We start from the raw sequence: 20,584 nt of genomic DNA, 5'->3' as shown, positions 1-20,584 counted from the left end.
TACAACACAAGCTTATTCATTACCTGGCAAACAGGTGAACAGTTTTAAAGATGTCTTTATGGTTTGATTAGCATGAATTATACAGACAGCAGCAGGTTTGTTATGCTGAATACACAGATCCAATATATTGATACACATCTGGTTTTCACTCAACTGTTTCTATTTACTTATGACATAAACGACTGTGTTTAATTACTCCACACGTTGGGCATTTTGACATAACTGTGTTTGTATTTAACGATTCAAACACAACAGGACGTGAAAGAGAACTGAACTCAGGATTTCATGCTGTCTCAGAGAGGTATTGCATATTGCCCTTAACTTGAACTGTATTAAAAATCAATACCGTGTAAGTTATCAATACAATCAAAACATGTTCTGCCATTTATTTTCTAATTCATGAATGATTTTGCTCTTGTTTTCCCTAAAGGTGTCTAAACTGCAATATATAAATAGTGTTGCTAAGTGTTTTATTTGTTATTTTTAATAAAACATGTAAAAAAAACAACAATTATTGATCCTCTTTTGTTTTTGTCTTTCTGTGTTTGTGAATAATCCACATGATGAGGCTACAGATCTGTTATGATCAACTCATAACTGATTCAAGAGATGTTAAAAACACTGTCATGTTCTTTAGTCTTTCTAATAACTCTTTCAGCTTTTATTCATTTGTTTTGCTTTCAGGTTATGGTGTTAAATAATGTTAATGGATCCCAGATCAGGATGTGACAGGTAAAAAGCACAACCATAGGACACACATTAGCAAAGCCGACAAAGCTTTCTATGTCTCAAGATGGATTATTCTCTGTAATCCTAATGTGTCTGTGCTTAATGTGTCTGTGATTGTCTTTTATACACTAAAAAAGGGAATATGTCTCTGCCCTTAAAGTATCAAAAACATACAACATACTAAAATGGCATCAGTACTAATAAGTAACAATGTCATTTAAAGCCCATGATAACATCTATGGCATGTGTATGAAATATATGAATGAAACATGAAATATATATATATATATATATTTTTTTTTTTTTTTTGAGCAAAATAAAAAAAGATAAGTTGTATAAGTCACATTAGGCCTAATAATTATACATTTTAGAAATTTTTAACACTATATGATACTTTAGTTCACCGTACTTTGCAACAAATCCTTTAAATTTAACCGTATCAGAACAGATCAATAATGAAAAATATATCATTCTAATGGATTAATGGATTATTATATACTGCAATAAATATAATTGCATTATATAGTAATATGGGCTTAGCAAAAAAACAAGCCAAAACAAAGTCATTTAAAACGAAACGTAAAGTTGGTCTTACCTCTCTCATTAGGCACAAATACAAATGTGTTCATATTCGCAATGTAGCCTATTCGAAGTTAACTATTAGTGTATTTATTAGGTAAAATAGGAATTGTAGTTTACGCACATTCCAGTATTAACGTAAAATATCATAATGAGAAAGATCTGGAAAATCCGCAAATCCACACGCAAGCGGAGAGATTGGCGCTCGCGCATTGTATTAATGTGCTTTCGCACTACAATAATGCGCTCTCGACATTTGTCACATAGTTATTATTAAAGGAAATACAACAGACACATAAAAATGAAGTGCTACTAAATATTTTCAATGAATAGCAACTTAAATTTGGCCTGTTTCTCAAACAAAGCAATTATATGACTTGAGTATACTTGGGATAAAGTGCTATAGTGAATATAGTAGCGTTACACATACTGCTATTATGGTGTTTTTTGTTTTGCTTTGTTTTTTTGCCTTTTTAAAGCCATTTACTATGGAAGTTAATTAATATAAGGATCACTATTATAAGAAAAGAATTATAAGGTTAATTATAAATTATAATTTTAAACCATAAAGCTATTCTTGCTATTTTTACAGATGTTTTAGGGGGTTATGAAGTTGTTAAATTGTATATGACTTTACACAGTAAATGCCAAAATCATGACAACATCCCCTCTTTGTTACACTGTTGGTTCCACAACTTAACCAAATTTTTTATGAAAACAAGGGATGAGTCTTAATTTTTTGTTCATTAATCGACATTATGCCACAAATGCTGTCAATTGAGCTTAAATTGTATTGAATCTCATATATCTTTTTAATTATGACATACCTTTAAGTTCTTCGGGTGTATTGCCACTATTAAAATCACTGCCGCCAGCTCAAGAACATGATGTTCATCTCACAAAGAAGAACATAGACGACTGTTCAGGAGTTCTTTTCTGTGTCTGTCTTTTTGGCCATGTTCATACAAAGTGATTTTTTTGTGACCTCGTCAGGCAAAAAAACAAATCAAAGTCTCATTCATTACAATGGGTGACTCTTTGTTTTCCTCCCCTGTCTTTGAGTGACAGCACAAGCACATCCTCTCTTTCCTCAGTTATTTCTGTTCTCAGCTGTTTTACTGCCACCCTACAAAGACAGGCCGTGAAGCTGAAGCTTTACAAGATACACGCTACACCAGGACTACTTTAAAGCAGTTTAACTCTAGCCACTTTTCTCTGGCGTCACCTGACCGCTCAGAAGGAAAACGCATCTGATGGGTCGAGCTGATCTCACTATTGATTACCGAAGTTAACATGGTCAGATTACCACGGTTTAAAGAATCCTACCAGATTCCAAAGCTTCCTGGGAATTCTCCAAGGATGTGAGAGGAAGTCCAATAACCGTCCACATGAGACACTGACACCCACCGAACGCTGATCAATGGAAACGATCCCATCACCTTTCAGCCGCACTGTTATAAAGTGGTTTATTTTTGGCCTTGCATCACATTCCAGGTTTTGAACTTCAACTCTGACCATCCGTTTCAGTTTGTCCACCATCATACTGGGATATGAATACATTTCTGCGTCTAATGAAGATGTTACGCTCAGCTAAAGGTCTTCAGTCACATTCTAACTGGCATGAGCAAGGGCATGTGGTGTTTTAAATGATAAAGTAAGTTAGCTCTGCGGACAGGAAATGTGAAGTGTCTTTGAGAGCTTGTGAGGCTCTCTTTATTTACAGTGAGTCACTCGAGCGCTCTTGCGACTCTTTCCCAGAGGGCGTATGTTTCAACTGTCCTCGAGCTATTAATAGCTCTGCTGCTTTATCTGTGCATGCTGAATATGAAGCATGCCACCTTCCGGCTGTTGGACGCCAGCAACACCAGGAGAAGAATGGCATGAACCCTGAAGCACCATGTGCTAGAAATGCCAAGATAACACTGGGTAAACCATTTAAGTAAACAAGAAGCCTTTATCTAAAGTGACATTTATAACTGTCTATGAACACAGTTCCCTTGTTTCCCGTGACTTTGTATAAACCATTTGAAGGCCAAATCCCTTTTTTTGCCAGAATAATTAGATCTGATAACATGAAAAGTAGTTTCCATCCCCGTAAAGTAATGATTTTGGCCTGTCCCACCTTTAAGGTCATGATTTTCGCAACTGAATCATGTCATAATTTTAACATAATAAGTTAAATAATCAAACGCACTGAATATGACGGCAAGCTTGGAATTCTGGTAGATAAAGCAAGACACTAAACATGATCAACTTCTGTTCCATCAGTTATTAAAGATGTATTCAATTCATACATGCAGTCCATATATAAAGTTGCTGAATATGTAAGCATTTTAGCATTTTATTTAACTAAGAGAGATATATTTACAGCATTTACATCATTTACAAAATACTGCTAAATAATAAGAAAAAATTATATATTTTTTAATTTAAATAAATGTATTATCCCTCTCTTTTTCTTACTTGATAAACATCTTGCAGATTCTGCACATGAATAACTGCGTAAATGGAGTCATGAGGGTTCAGTAAAGCAGCATTAGTTAGAATTAGAATTAATTTGACTTCCCAGGAATGTTAGTGACAGAATGTGAAATATGAACCAGCAGTCGAGCCTTTACTTGGCTGGAATAAAAGCATTTCTCTCAACACTTTGATTCCGTTTGGTAAAAAACTCAAATGCTGCATGTTTTCTCCAGAAATGAACCTTCAATATTGTTCTTTTACAATCAATAGAGCTTTTCTATAACAGTTTACTCTAGAAAAACATGCTAAGCATTTGAATACCAAGGGTAAGCATAACTGTGCCATCATAAAGGTTGTGCTTCTATCCTATAATACTCAAATACCCTTGACAAGAAAGTTTCTGCACAGTATATAAATGTCAACGCTCAAAACGTTCTTCAAAGCCACTGCTCCTCCACTTGGATACAGATGTTTTGATGTTCACCATGATCACTGTGGTTTGATGCCGGTCTACAGGTCTTGGGACCACAGCCTAGTTGAATATCCCTCTGAATCAAAACATTACTACTGGGACACCCTCTGTTTTCATTGAATTGACAAACACAAGGCCAGATCAACAGCACCAAATGGGCCATATGTTCCACAAGAAGCACACATGGGCTCTGGGCACTTCACCATGCTTCAAGGTCAAAAGCAGGTCCACATGACTACAGAAAGCTCAAAAATTGGTGATGCACCGAAATTTCATCAAGCTAAATATTTGGCCACTATTAAAGTGTAGGTTCACCCGAGAATGAAAATTCATTCATCTTCAACTCACCCACGAAGCATTCTAGGTGTATGTGACTTTCTTAATTCGGAATAATCCAATCAGAATTATATTAAAAAATCTCCTTGGTCTTCCAAGCCTTTCAATGGGGTAAGCAGGCATTTGTTGTCAACAGTTCAGAAGATGCGAAATGCATCTGTAATAAAACGTCCCTCACGAGGCCCCGGAGGGTGAATAAAGTCCCCCTGTTGCGAATCCATGCGTTTTTTTAAGATAAATATCCAGATTTTAAATATAATAAACACAAGACATATGCGCATGCCTCTGGGTAATGTAGGAGTAAAGGATACAAAGTCTCCTTACTTCAGCAAAAGAAAAACCAGTCTCCTCTAGGCTTTATTTGAGATCCTCAGACGTTTTTCTTTACAAATCCTCGTTTTGTGCTTCTAATTCGTGACCAGCATTTTCTTTTGTTCTCTCTCCGCGCTCGTCGTTTTATTACTTTATTTCATGTCTTCTGAACTGTTGACAACAAACACCCCCATTGAAAAGCTAGAAAAAGCAAAGACTATATTTAATATTAGGGATGCACCAGTATCGGTATCGAGCCGTTACTGAGCTCATGTACTCGTAGTCGTACTCGTTAAAATGCCCTGATACCAAACGCCGATACCAAACAACATATGATAAGTGCCATATTCAGACAAAGAAACACCGGACAGCAGAGTGGAGTTATTAGAGATTAAAGTTGTCTGTGTAGGATATCTATGCAATGAAAATTATTTTAAAGGGGGGGGGGGGGTGAAATGCTACTTCATGCATACTGAGTTTTTTACACTGTTAAAGAGTTGGATTCCCATGCTAAACATGGGCAAAGTTTCAAAAATTAAGTTGTACGTTTGAAGGAGTATTTCTGTTCCAAAAAAACCTCTTCTGGTTTGTCACAAGTTTCTGAAAGTTTTTTTCGAGTATGGCTCTGTGTGACGTTAGATGGAGCGGAATTTCCTTATATGGGTGCTAGGGCACGTCTGCCGGAAGAGCGCACGCTCCTGTATAGCAGAACACTGAGAGCACAACAGACGTTTACTGATCAGAGCGAGAGCGTCATGAAATGTCACAAAAGGAGTGTGTTTTTGGTTGCCAGGGCAAGACAACCCTGCACAGATTACCAAAGAAAAACAGCATTAAGGGACCAGTGGATGGAGTTTATTTTTACAGAGCATCAACGGAGTTGTGCAAGTGTTTGTGTTTGTTCCCTGCATTTCGAAGATGCTTGTTTTACAAACAAGGCACAGTTTGACGCCGGATTTACACATCGTTTATTTCTTAAGGATAATGCAGTCCCAACGAAAAAGGGTCACGATCGTGTGTTGGACCCGCAGGTGGTGAGTAAAACTGCTTCAAATATCTCTGTGTTGTTAACTTAGCTATCAGCGTGTAAGCACATCAAGTAAACCTCTTGTACACCTTTAAAGAAAAAAAAAAGACCACATAAAGTGGAACTTAGTCATTTTCCAAAACCGCTAAGTGTAACGGAGGCCAGCGAGTAGTGCTGTGCAGGTAAACCTCCCCGATCTCAAGAGACGCACTAGCAACAGACGCTAGTGGCTGTAGCCATTTAGCCTCCTTGTTAGAGGAGAACCGGGTTCGAGCCCCGCTCGGAGCGAGTGCGAGGAGCGTCAGAATGGACCCGGGAGAGAGGGGTTACATAAGCAAATATATACAGTTTCAATTCATACCACATAGAGACGCTGTTGTAGTCATTGCTGATGCTGCTCTCGTTCAGTTTCAGCCTCGGGATCTGATTCTGGATCATAAATAAACGGCTGAATCTGACTGTTAGCCATGGTTTGTTTTGGATGATGGGTTTTCCCTCACGGTAATGTCACAGTTTCTAGCGCTCATAACGCAAAAGCCTACTGGCGCTCGTGATTCTTTAGCTCCGCCCACACGTCACGCCTCCAGACGGTTGTGTTTTTTCTGAAAAAAATCGGCACAGACTATATTTCTCTTATGAATATAATAAAACTAAAGACTTTTTGGAGTTATGAAGAATGCAGTACTACTCTATAGGTACTCAAGATTAACAGGATATTGAGTGAAAATGAGCATTTCACCCCCCCTTTAAACATTCAGTATTGACTCCTCTATAGCTGATGTACGCGAGCTGATAAAGCACACTGAGTGGATTGAGCACGCAGCGGCGGAGATGCGCGAGCTTGTCTAGTGAACATACAGTTCAAACAAGTAAAACAATGCACAAGTTACAGTGCTTAACGGTGGAGAGAGAGCATGCTTGCACACTTCTGTTGTGTGATCTTTGATGTTCACTCACTTAGCACACACATTTGGATTAAAACTAAATCGTAAAAAAAAGACAATTTATAGGGATGAACGAATTTTCATTCTCAGGTGAACTAACCCTTTAACGCCAATATTGACAATATTGCAAATAACAATAATGCTTTCCTATTTTTTTTTTATTGATCTTCATTTTGATTAACCAAGATCTTAAGGTGTACTCACAACTGCCCGAGCACGATTACCCCACCCCCCCAGTGCACTGCAAAAAACATTCAGGGCCCGAGCACTATTACGTCATGTATCTGACAATAGGGTGAAAACCACTTTTGCTAATAGATGCCTAATAGATGCATCATCTATACCATGATCATATGGGTGTTTTTAGTTGACAAAGCACAACTTTAATAAACATTATCTGTAGTGTGCCTACCATCTAATAATCACAATAAGCCTTTTGCTTTTATTAGTTACTTTTGATATGGAACAAAGTCTCAGTCAGTTTTATAAAAAAAGAAAAAAGAAAAAAAGAAATGTTGTTTTGAAGCTTATTGATTTGTTGTTACAGATTGCTATGGCTGTCTCAGTTCATGCAGCAGCGTGGACTGCACAAAATCCCAATCATATCTTTACTGTTAATTATAGCACAAAACAAACATGAAAGAACATCACAAGGACTGTTAAAAGAAAAAGCATAAAAGTGGAGTAAAATAAAACAAAGATGTCATGTTACGCTACATGTAAAAAAAAAAATAGAGGAGTATTTTGCTGGATATATTATCTTCGTCATAAAAACAGAGATCTGTGTGTGCATCGTCCCCCTGTGGTGTTACTCCGAACACTTTTTTTGTATATGTGAAGGATGCTGTTTTAAGTGGATATTGGGACATGACTTAAGTACAAATCCTTTTTTACACAATAAATAATAATAATAATAATAATAAACAATGAATAGTTTAGCAACCAAACGTTAGACTGCAACTAACAATTCATGCCAAAAAAAAAGGTAGCCTATAGTAAGCCCACCATGGATTTGTATAGGCTTGAAGGGGAGAAAATCCTGGCTCCAAAAAGTTTAAAAACTCCTGCGCTACATCATATATTCAATTATATTTTTACTTAACTTTTCGTTTTCATCATATAATGTATGTTCCGATAAATCTGTTGAAAAAACAGATTTCTATGCATCTCAATTTTTGCTTTATGTCGGTTTAGGTGTTTTGGTAAAAAATAATAATTTCAATGTGTCATTATCGAAAAGACATCTAACAAAATAAAATACAATAGGTTTAGTCATAACCATGAGTAATACACGCAGTTTTGTTCCATAACTGTACTGTCAGATGGACAAATGAACACTTACTTGAACTTTAGCTTCTAGTTTACTAAAACTGAATGTTTTCATTTTACTGTGAGATGGACAACTAACAATCAAATCCCTGAGTATCTGAAATCAGTGAGGGTTTTCTAACAAAGTGCGGTTGTAACGTGTAAGCAACGTCTCCAACATAAGAATAGCAATGTAGAGTGAGACACTGAAGAGTATTTACAGTTAAATGGAATGACATTTTTATTACTGCTGTCAAACGATTAATCGCGATTATTCACATCGAAAATGTTTTTGTTTACAAAATATATTTGTGAGTACTGTGTATATTTATTATGTATATATAAGTACACAAACATACATGCATCTATTTCACACACACACACACACATAAGAAATTGTGATCACAAATTAACTGGCGGACCCCCTGCAGTGCAGCTTTCCATAAAGGATCTTTTTTTGGACTGGAGAGGGTATTTTCAGCACTGCATGTACGTGTTCAGTTTTATTTCATTAAGATCAATGAAGCAGCAGAAGCAGCTGTTTTATTTTTAAGAGAGTAGTAAACACCTGTACGCATGTGGAGACACTTTCAGCTGTTGGTGACCTACTAAACACTGCCCTGCAGCCCCAATAACACTACAGGCAGCATCACGTGAGCATAAAGACACAACCTCATCTCATCAATCATTGAACAGTCTTTATGTATTTTAAGGGCACCTCAATAATGCATCCACTACTGAGTCTGACGGCCTAGAAGAGCATGCAGATTAGAAGGCAGAAGAGGGTGGCACATCTGACAAGACACAACCCCAACTGAACAGTAGTGTAGTGCACTAAAAGGGAAACTTCAAAGCACATGAGCAACCGTACTGACATCGATCTGTGTCCAGCATCCACGCTGATCACTTTCAGCTTTCCAAAATAGTATGCAGGGTTATCTCAAAAGAATATTTCAAACTCCTCAGGAGTACTGCATCAAAGAAAAAACATAAACAAAGAAAAATTGTGGAGTAAATCTGACAGACTTGGTTCTTTTCCAAAACCTACTAACTGTCTTGCTGTATAATATGAACCGGCAGCTGCCTTTTAAAACAGCATTATCATTTATTAGAGACCAATTCAGACTTTTAGAGGCAATTATTGTATAAAATGATTGTGGGGCCAGAATACTTAGTTTTTTCCCATCACAATGCTGCTTTAAAATGGGCCGAAACAAGCCAAATCTTATGAAGCACCAAAAGCAGGTTTTGGAACAGAGCCGTACGCTCATCTTTGAAAGCGCCAGCTTCAGATCCAGTAATCCTATTGGTCATCTAACGTGATCTAATCTCTTTACCTTATTAGCTCATTACAGTTTCACAGAAGAGAAAGCCAGAGTGTTAAATCAGACATTAAGCTCAGACGCCTTTCACTGACAGAATGAACCTTGTGCACTCTGGAGAAATGTACTACAGTTCTTATAGTGACCACGTCTGTCAAGCTCTAAAAAAAGACAACAAAAATAATGCACCATAAGAGCATCACAGAAATGGTCCATATGACACAACATTTCAATTTCTGTAAAGCTGTGTAATAGCTCTGTGTGAGGATCAGACTAAAATAAAGTCCTTATTCACTGACAGAATTCCCCTCTGCTGCTTTTGTCTACAGTCCAAAAAATGGCTTTTTATGTCCTTAATGAAATTCGAGAGCTACTATGAAAAAAAAAAAAAAAACATCATTAGATGACTACTTTGGTCTATTCCTCCCAACAAAAGATCTTCAGTATGACTATTTTGATCCATTGGAACATAGTGCACAAGTTCTGGAAAAGAGCTGCTTGAGTGTTTTACTAAGTATTTCTTTTTCTGTTCCTCAGACGAGTGAAAAATGAAAAACATTTACATTTTACAGGACATACAGTATAATTACATACTGACTGTTCACAGGTCATGTAGTTTTGTAAGAATATAAACACATACTTTTTCGGAATGACATTTAAATAGAAAAAGAAAAAGGTTAAATATGCAAAGAATAGCGTTGTTTTGTTCACCATGGAGTCAGCACCATGTGTGCTGTTTCACATGTTGTGTCTTTACTGAGGCACCAATTTAAAGACATACAGTTAAACTCGATTTATAGAATCTGGAGATATGTCCTATGTCTTTGAAAAACACTGATATCTCGAGAAGAATATTAAGACAATGTTGATGACAAACGTAATCACGTCGGTCTTTAAACCTCTAATGCATCACAACTGTTTTAAAAGCATGGCACAGATCACTTATGTGACTTAATGTTGTATGAGATTGTGAATGAATGGCTGCAGAAGCATCTGACAAGAATAGAGTGAAATACATCAACAGAAATAACCGCATGAATGATTTACCACAGACAGTGTTGCTATGAGACACCAGCACAGATCAAAACCGGTACAAACCAATTAAATCCATTCAAATGGAGCTCCTGCTGGTCATCCATCGTGTGCTTTTGGATGTTTCCTTCAGGTCTTATAGCCTCACACACTGAGCTTGAGTCTAGGCCTTCAGGGCTTCACTTGTTTACTTCCAAGTGTATATAATATGTTTATAATATTTTTTTTTACAATTCCAGTCAGATGTTTTTACATAGCATGTCAGTCTGTGGGACAGGGTTACACAAATCACTCTGGACAGAACGCTCAACTGCTTTCGGGCAATGAGATACAAGTCACTTGCATTTGTGCTAATGCACATAACTTATGCAACTTGCACTTTCTTCACTCTCTATGAAATGAGATTTTGGTTGAACTATTCATTTATCACATGTAGCAGAATTTGAATAAACAGACCTTTCCCGCAAGCTAACGTCTTCGCAGGAAGGAACTATTATTTCCTTCCAAAAGACAAAAACAATACAATTCATTTTACACAGTGCACGAGGGACACACATGAACACACACAGGGATCATTTTAAAGAAGGATTTGTAAGCCCTGAGAGAGACCAAAAAATTGAGTAGAAGCGAGTAGATCAAGGCTCAAGACTCACACCAAGTTTATGAGCGTTTCTGGATCAGTGATGCAACAACCAGCAAGAAGACAACAACACAAAACCCTCTCACGCAATATGTATTAAAAACTCACAAGCTAAGATAGATATTTATATGTGGATGAAAGACGTTTGCCCTGCGGGGAACACTAGATACTTACAAAGGCTTCACACAATTATGATGTTCTCAGCTAATAAATGCTGGAGGGTTTGCTTCCCCTGTTCATCTGCATTTCAAGCCTCCTTCAAATGAAAGTTCGAGTGAAATATAAAGAGGATGGGTCAGTACAGGCCCAGACGTGCAAAAAATGTCCAGTGCAATGTTCAGTTAAAGCTCAACAGAATTCTAGTTAGACTAGATTTTCACAAATAGAGTTCATCAGATTTAATTCTGACAACATAACTGCAACGTTCACTCTGAATTCACATATAAATGTTGTGGTTAAGTTTGCAACACTCTGGGTCATCTATTAAACCACTGCATACGGTACCTTCCACACATTTATAACACATAATTCACTTCTTAAAATTAGCAGGACAAATATGTGAAATTAAAATGTAGAAACTAAACTGCAAGGATCCAGCTTTTATATGGTTTGTTAAAGCCAATGTTTAACATTTAGCTGTGTATAATACCCTTTAAACCTTTTGGCTTTAGATCTCTGAATGTATTATATTATTAATTCATTATAAATGCATCATCATGCCTTGTGATACTGTAAATCATTTGATATGATTACACAATCTACAGTTTACAATACAATTAACAAATCATACCAACATTAGGTAAAACAACAGATATATAGTGTATTTTAATGTATTGATGTATTTAAATGCATTTCATATAATATACTTAATGCATTATTTTACTCTTAAGAGTATCATTGAGCATTCTAACTGTGATAGCCGCTCTTAATTACAGGAATCTCATAATGAATGTATTATAAGGCCAACAGAGGCCTGCGTGTAGTGTCTTGTGTGATGCTGACTAGTGTTTTCTGCTCCCTTCCCCCTCTTTGGTATGGCCATGAATGAGCCCTCCCCCCAGCCAGAAACTCTGCAGACTTTTGCTCCATGTTAGGAAGAAACCAACACCCCTTCAGCACAAAATGGAAGCTTCCACTATCAAACTGAGGTACACCAAAAAGCCTCACTACAAACATTTAACACACACAGCCGCAGCACTGGACGTGTCAGAAGCAGGCGTGCGCCGCTGTCCGAGGTGCTGAATGTTGCCTTCTGAGCTGAACGGCCATGGAACGCGCCCAAAATCCTGTCGTTCTGTGTGGGGTTCATCCTGACAGACGAATTCAGTGAATGATTGAGAGTTTCTCGAACAAACGCATCAAACCAAGGCCAAACAGACGAATTACCCATAAACATGTTAATAATAGCTATCGCGACGCCATTAAATGACCTTCCTTATGAGTCGCGGTTATTAAAAAAAGTGAAAGTGAACTGCAGAGATCGAATCAAATTCGACCACGTCGTCACGTGACCAAAAAAAAAAATTCCATCTGGAAAGACTAAGTATCGAATAAGTACGTTTAGGTTAAGAACACGTTTTAATGCAACTTGTCTGAGTGAGTGAGTAACTTTCCTTCACAAACTCCCTATGTGTCGACCTACCCGTTAAACGATAGTACCAATCCAATTTTCGTGTGTAAATAAAGCAGTTGAGATTATTTCTAGTGGTTTTCATTCATTTTGTGGGGGCGGTGGGCAAATATGTTTCTAATGCACGCGTGACGCAAAATATAATCATTAATACTAATAGTTGCAATTTTGGAAACATTACTTTTCTTACTTTTTTTCACTTAGATGTTATTCTATTTTGCCTTCATTGTACTTGTAGCTATCTCATATATATATATATATATATATATATATATATATATATATATATATAGATATATGATATACATAGATATATGATATACATATATCTATATATATATATATATATATATATATATGAGACATATTAAATATATATATAAACAAGCAAGATATTTTGAAAACTTGACTAAGCCATGTGTGTTATTTGGCAAAGTCACGTAAAGGACAAAGCATAGCGAACGACCGTAAGAACTACTGATGCCGACAAAGTTTCTCACCCACTGTAAATGCCTCATTCTTCAACGCTTCAAATAAAACGAATTACCTGTGGGTCCTGCTTCATCTGTGCAACTAGTTTCTAAATGAAGTAAAACAACGAAAAGACGTTTCGTTCAAAGTGTTTCAAGTTCGGATATGAGGGAGGAACAAAGCGACGAGCAGCGAGTCCGTTTGAGCCTCATAAATATTCAAGTCTCGTCCCGATCGCTACACAAAACCGCCGCATTATTAGTGCAAATCGCAAAAAACCGCACCGCACGCTTTTAAGTGCATCAAAGAGCGTTTGAACAATCTGCGCTCAAAGTGATTATGGCGTCATAAAGACGAAAGAATGTTACCGATGTATCACTCTAAAAGGCTACGGATTCCAACCAAATGAAGACGTTCGAACACGGCGGATTCTGTCTTCCAGCGTGTGTTCACATAAGAAGTCCCGGGAAAGCTTCAACAAAATGCCATTTTTATTTACCTGATGACATTGGACTTCTACTTTCAATGCTTCTTGAAGGCCTTGTAGCTCCATATTCCGACTCCAGAAGCACTTTTCCCCCACTTTCGACGCGATTCGCGTTATTTGTGGCGTAATACAAATATTTTTAAAGCAACAATAACAATCGCAAGAACTACTCGGGCTGCACAGCAAGTTCTCGCTTCTTTACTGGCCGCGAGACTCATCACCCACTTTACGCCAGGATTAACAAAAGTGCTCAAAAGGCGATCTAAAGATTTCAGCGGTCACATAGATCCACTCCGAAATCCGCACGGCAAAAGCCTACCCGACCTCTCCGAATCGCACGGCTTTATTTTTAAGACTCTGAGTTGAAAACGTGGAACTATATTTCGTCCGAGTGCGCGGCTTGATTTCCCTTTGCCTGGGTGAAAAGTTGCGCTTTGGTTGTCAGTGCTCATTCGGAAAGTTCCCGGATGGAGCAGTGAAAAGAAGAACTCTCCCTTCCTCTGTCACGTGAACGCGCTCCCCTCAGTTATGGAGTCATGCGCGCTCCCACTCACGTCTACAAAACAGCAGATAGTTTCAAATGTTCACCGAAATGTGGTGGTAAAGATACACTGATGGGCTGTAAATAGAGTCTGTAACGGTTTTACAATTTGAAAACAACATCATAACACAAACCAGACGTTTTGGCAAGGTACTGCCTTGAAATGTTTATGAATAGCTCACCAACTAATATTTATATTAGCCTAGCAATAAATGATATGTAAATCAAATACTGTTTTTTTTTTAATTATGGGGAGACCAAAGAGTGTGTATTTTGATTAAGTGTGAGCTGTATGATTGACGTTAAGGTTTGGGACCCCACCAGCCCCTCACAGACCTCACCCCCACAAAGCTTAAATGAACACAAATCCCTCCAGCTATTAAAATGCAAATATGAGCCCCTATACTGCCTTTATTGGCAGTCTAACACTGCTTCTACTTCTATTGGTCTGCTATTGGTACACTACCTAATGTATCTCTTTGACAAATTGTTTTCTTGCTAACATTATTCAACATGACATCTGATGTCTATCACTGAATATAAAGTTTATTGTGTTTACTTCTATGAAAAGCTTTGTTCAGTTACTCGTATAACATAAATGAACCAAAACCCTGACCGTGTATTAACATTATTAGATTTACCCCCTGACAGCAAAGTTATAAAATGAACATCCATACTAATGTGTTTTGCAATTCACAGTACTCTCCCCTCCAGCTGATCATTTTTATCCCAGTTAAAGGGTTTACTCCACCCTGCCCCCATACCAACCCCCATCCCCTCTCTCATCCGCCCTCCGCCCCTCTCAGTCCTCTAAACACAAGTCAAAATGTCATTGGAGCATTACGGCGTGTTCATGCGCTGCTCTGCCCTGCTGCCCTATCAGGAGTTGCGGCTGTAGCATATGCATCCAGACTGACACCAGCCGAATGAATGAGAGCCAATCAGCTTTCAGGACAGGGTGAATGTGATGTGGAAGTTAATGTGATGTAGAAAGGACAGTCCAGTGCATTTACTTACAACTGACTGTAAATCTTTTTATTTGTAATGCATGTCCATATGAAAGAAGTCAAAAAGCTTTTTTTTTCTTCTACTAGTTCATTTCAAATGGTCATGTGGTCCCTGTTTGATATGAAAGCTGCATGCAGTAACTATAAAATAATGTATCACATTACTAAAAGAGTTTTTAAAAGCATTCCATACAGCAGGACATTACAAAATTCGAAAACAACTTTATTTCAACTCTCCACTTTTTTTGGCAGTAAACAGAATTGCTGACATGAAACAAAACACTTATCCTGGTAAGTTATTTGTAAATAAAATTTCCAAAAAAAATAACTTTTTTTTTTTTTTACTCTTGCAGGTTTTGTGTTTATCAATTTATTTTTTCCAATATTTATTATTTCTAAGCAGAATTTAGAAGAAACTTGTAATGAGACAGAGACGTTCGGATCCATGTGCAGAACTTTAATGATGAGAATGGTCAGACAGGCAATGGTCAGTAATGGCGTCAGGTATGTAGGGATAATCAGAATCGATAACAGAAACAAGCAGATGTCGGGGGCAAGCAGCAGAGAATCAGAGTCGGTATAAACAATCCAAAGGTCAGGTACAGAAGGAAAACACAAGTAAAACGCTCAGAAATGTCAGACTGGCTAAACAAGACTTCGCAGAGAGTGGGAGTGAGTGTGCTGCTTTTATGTGTGTGTAAATTAGGTGCAGGTGTGGCAAGGAAATTGGCTGATGAATTATGTGCAGGTGTGGCAGGGTGATTGTGATGCAGTGACTCATGGGGAATGTAGTTTGGGTGTGGTGCAACAGATGAGAGGTGCTAGAGTTCGAGTGACATCTGGTGGTTGATGTGGAATGATCCTGATTGGAGTGCCCTCTACTGAAGTTCATGGGCACTCCATCTAATGATCGTGACATAAGCCCCCCCCCAAAGGAGCGGCTACCAGACGCTCAAAACAATCTAGGAGGGCGGTGGAGCGGAGGCGGAACAGCCGACGACCACCACAGCTGAGAAGAGGGGACAGAAGCCCACCAGGGCGGACCAGATGACCACCATAGTTGAACAGACATGACAGAGGCCCACCAGGGCGGAGCAGAGGACCACCACAGTGGAGTTGATGGCACAGGAAAGCAAGTCTGGTCAGGTGGGACTGAAACAGGGAACATAAACAAGTTAATAGCGGCCTCCGTTGCCGTGACAGGGCAGGCAGTGAGTTCATGGAGGACCTCCGTAGCTATGACCGGAACGAATGAGAGCTCATAGACGTGACAGAATAGGACGAGAGCTCTGGAAGTGCGGCTGAGATGTGACGAGGCTCTGGTAGATCCGTGGTGATTTGACTGGATTCATGAAGATCGACTGTAACTTGACTTGGTTCCTGAAGATCACCGGTGACTTGACTGTGTCCTTGAAGATCACCGGTGACTGTGACTTGACTCAGAAAGGTCAACGGTGACTAGCCTGGTCTCTGGAAAGTCCATGGTGACTATTCCGGACTCTGGAAGGTCAACAGTGACTAGCCCTGACTCTGGAGGGTCCACGAGCACCTGACTCAACTCTGGAGGGTCAACCAGAACCTGACTTGATTCTGGACAGTCAACTGGAATTTGACTCGACTCTGGAAAGTCTACGGGGACCTGACTTGACTCATGAAGTTTAACTATTGTTTTACTTGACTCTTGGGTGTCAGTGGTGACCTTACCTTGTTCTGGACGGTCAGTGGAGACTTGACCGGACTCTGGATGGTCAATGGTGACCTTACTAGACTCCAGAAAATCAACAGGGACCTGATCAATGGTGACCTAACTAGAATCAAGAAGATTAACTGTTGTTTCACTTGACTCTTGGGTGTTAGTGGGGACCTGACTTGACTCTGGAAATTCAACTGAGACTGCCATCTTGTGCAGCGGCGCTGGGCTGACGGCCATATTGTGCAGTGGCGCTGGGCTGGCGGCCATATTGTGCAGCGGTTTTGGGGCTTTAAAGTCCTCTGCCTCTCCCACAGTGAAAGGAGAACCACATAACAAGAGTGCAAACTCCATTATGTCCCTTAAGCTGCAATTAAACTCCCCTCTAGGTAACCATGGTTTTACTGGTTCATTGAGTCCAAAACGGAATAAACTTTAAACAAGACTTCATCGTCCAATTCACAGAACTGTTGAACATAGTCCTCAATAGATCGATCTCCTTGCTTTAGATTTAACAGCAAGTCAACTGGATCTGTGGTTAGACTGGATTGGTGATATGCTGACATTGAAACAGGAACCGATACCTCAGTGACAAGGGGATACCGGGCTGCTGGATCCTGGTATGGCGAAGTCTTCTGTAATGAAGAGACAGAGACGTTCGGATCCATGTGCAGAACTTTAATGATGAGAATTGTCAGACAGGCAATGATCAGTAATGGCGTTAAGTATGTAGGGATAATCAGAATCGATAACAGAAACAAGCAGATGTCGGGGGCAAGCAGCAGAGAATCAGAGTCGGTATAAACAATCCAAAGGTCAGGTACAGAAGGAAAAACACAAGGAAACCACTCAGAAATGTCAGACTGGCTAAACAAGACTTCGCAGAGAGTGGGAGTGAGTGTGCTGCTTTTATGTGTGTGTAAATGAGGTGCAGGTTTGGCAAGGAAATTGGCTGATGAATGATGTGCAGGTGTGGCAAGGTGATTGTGATGCAGTGACTCATGGGGAATGTAGTTCGGGTGTGGTGCAACAGATGAGAGGTGCTAGAGTTTGAGTGACATCTGGTGGTTGATGTGGAATGGTCCTGATTGGAGTGCCCTCTACTGAAGTTCATGGGCACTCCATCTAATGATCGTGACAAAACTGACGTGTATTGTAACTATTAATTAGTATTTATTTGTATATTTTAATTTTAATTTTAGCATTTAGTTATGTTTTAGTGATTTTGTTGTGTTTTGTTGTCATTTTATTGTATGTATATATATATATATATATATATATATATATATATATATATATATATATATATTAGTTATTTTAGTTTGAAATTTAGTTTTGTAGATAATTGAAATATAATAAGTTATAATTAAAAATTATATTTTATTTTATCCTATTTCTATTTGTTTAATTTGTTTTATTTATTTATTTTTATTTTATTTTTTTTGGGGGGGTAGTTTTAATTTATTGCATGTGTATTAACTAAATATTTTTACTATAACTATATTAGTTTTGCACAATAGCTAAATTAAAGCTTTTGTATAAGCTTGCACTCTTACAGTATTTAAATGTATGCATTTAGCAGATGCTTTTATCTAAAGCAACTTACAGTAAATTCAGGCTATCAATTTTTACATATCATGTGTTCCCGGGGAATTGAAGCCCCAACCTTATGCTCGATAGTGCTATGCTCTACCAATTGAGCTACAGGAACAGATTGTTCATATGATTCAAGCAGCATCTGGGTCAGACCGTATCGACTCTTCTTATACATCCACAATCTAATCCTGTTTACATTAAACAAAGCTCTGGAGCTGTTACTATGACAACAACTCCAAGATGTGAACAGAACAATCCAGGATTGGGTCGAACCCCTAAAATACAAAAAGAAGACGGTGCCAAACACTAAGTATGAAAACTAGCAATGCCAATATATGTAGCATTATATAACATAAAATATATAACATAAATTCCACCTTTCCAAGTTTCCTTTACATTTAGTGTATATGAGTGGTCATGACATGAATGGCATCAGATATTTGCCAGCACATTATCTTGTCCTGAGAGACCCTCTGACTTGACTAAGGGAGATTCCTGGAACAGATGTGAGTACGTCACTTGAGCTCTGCTCTTACTGTAAGCATCAGATCTGATCACACCGTAACCTTCATGTTCAGATGCCAGCACTATGACTATCACACAGTGAACTCATGTGCTGTCAGCGGGTGGAATTAACATACAAAACAAACATGAAATCACTCAAATACATCAATATCAGGGGCGTGCCAACCATTATGCATTTCAAACCTATGACACATACGCTAAATATCCTTTAGAGTTATGTTAAGCTCTCCTGAAACTCTGAGGTGGTCCGTAAACATTCATATTTAATGGGGGTAAATATACATAGTTGTAGACTGAGTTCTGTTGAGTTTTAATAATCCATCACAACCACTTCTAGATTTCACATCTTCAGGCCATTTTAATGTAATCGTTGTTTCCAGTGACAACTTTCATTTAAAAGATTACACCGATTGTACTGCAGTGGCTTAATGGTGCCGAAATAATGTTCAAAGACAAGCAGATAATGTCAGAGAGATGGTTCCATTAAAAGAAACCAATTAAATTTCCTCTTAATTTGTCCATTCACTCCTCTAATTACAGCATGTTAACTAAATCTGCATAATTAGACTCTCACTGATCTGTGCTGCCTGACTGACATTTAAATATGTCCTCTGAACAAATTAACCATTAGAGATGCAGACAGCATAATAATAATAATAATAACAACAATAATAATAATAATAATAATAATAAAGAGCCCTCGTAAAGTCATTCAGAAACTAGTGAGGGGGGAACCCATGACTGCTTCAAGTCAAGGTCACAGATAAGTCAAGTCAAAGGTGACCGAAATTATTAGAATCATGTTGGGAACACAGAAAAATGGTCTGCATTATTACTTATTGACCGAAAGAAATTCAGTTTTTTTTAAAGTCAGGATGTCTCCCCCATTTCTGCTATATTTAGAGAAGTTTCTGTCTAAGTGGGTGGATCTTGGCTGGAATAAGCTGCGATATGGACTCAATCTTATGTTTATAGTAAAGGTGAGATTAATGGAAGATTATTCCCATCAGATTTATGAACATTTTAGTTAATCCTTCTGTTAATGGAAACTGGAAAAAAGAGGCCTGCCAAGAGCCTCTTCCCAAGATCTTTCAAATCTTCAGAACAGTGCAGAAATGCTTTAAAATGCTTACCTAAACCTTTAACACATTCTCCACTGTTTTGTTCGCTTATACTTATCTAAATTTTTAAATAAAAAGCTTCCATTTAGACTGAAAAAAAAAGTTTTGATAGCTCAATATCATGGATGAAGGTTATTTTTAGCCTGTTTTAGGGCTGTTGCGCTAAAAATAGGGGTTTCCAAACTTTTTGAGGCCAACCAAATATAAGGATTCCTCATGAAGGACCCCTTCCTATAATATACATCCAGCCATCTATTTTCATCTACAAAGACCCAATGTTTGAGTAAAATATTGTGATATTATAAAGACATGTTTCTTGGTTGGTTTTTCCAAAAATAAAACAACAGGCTTT

General features: G+C 38.1%; 1 protein-coding gene across 2 annotated transcripts in view; it reads right to left on the bottom strand.

The window, feature by feature from the left end:
• LOC113048076 (PHD finger protein 21B-like) overlaps positions 1-14,225 on the bottom strand; it is a 40,509-nt gene extending 26,284 nt beyond the window's left edge. The window contains exon 1 of one of the 2 annotated variants that reach the window (XM_026209580.1): positions 13,765-14,225. In XM_026209580.1, the coding sequence (XP_026065365.1) occupies positions 13,765-13,818 (54 nt within the window). In that variant the 5' untranslated portion in view covers positions 13,819-14,225. Of the gene's footprint in view, positions 1-13,341; positions 13,704-13,764 lie in introns of those variants that run through there. The other variant, XM_026209581.1, reaches the window with a different exon arrangement.
• Positions 14,226-20,584: the final 6,359 nt, after the last annotated feature.

This window comes from Carassius auratus, chromosome 29 (assembly GCF_003368295.1).
Source record: "Carassius auratus strain Wakin chromosome 29, ASM336829v1, whole genome shotgun sequence".
Classification (NCBI taxonomy): Eukaryota; Metazoa; Chordata; class Actinopteri; order Cypriniformes; family Cyprinidae; genus Carassius; species Carassius auratus.
Note: the sequence above shows the minus strand (reverse complement) of the source record. Positions and strands in the feature narration are given on the sequence as shown.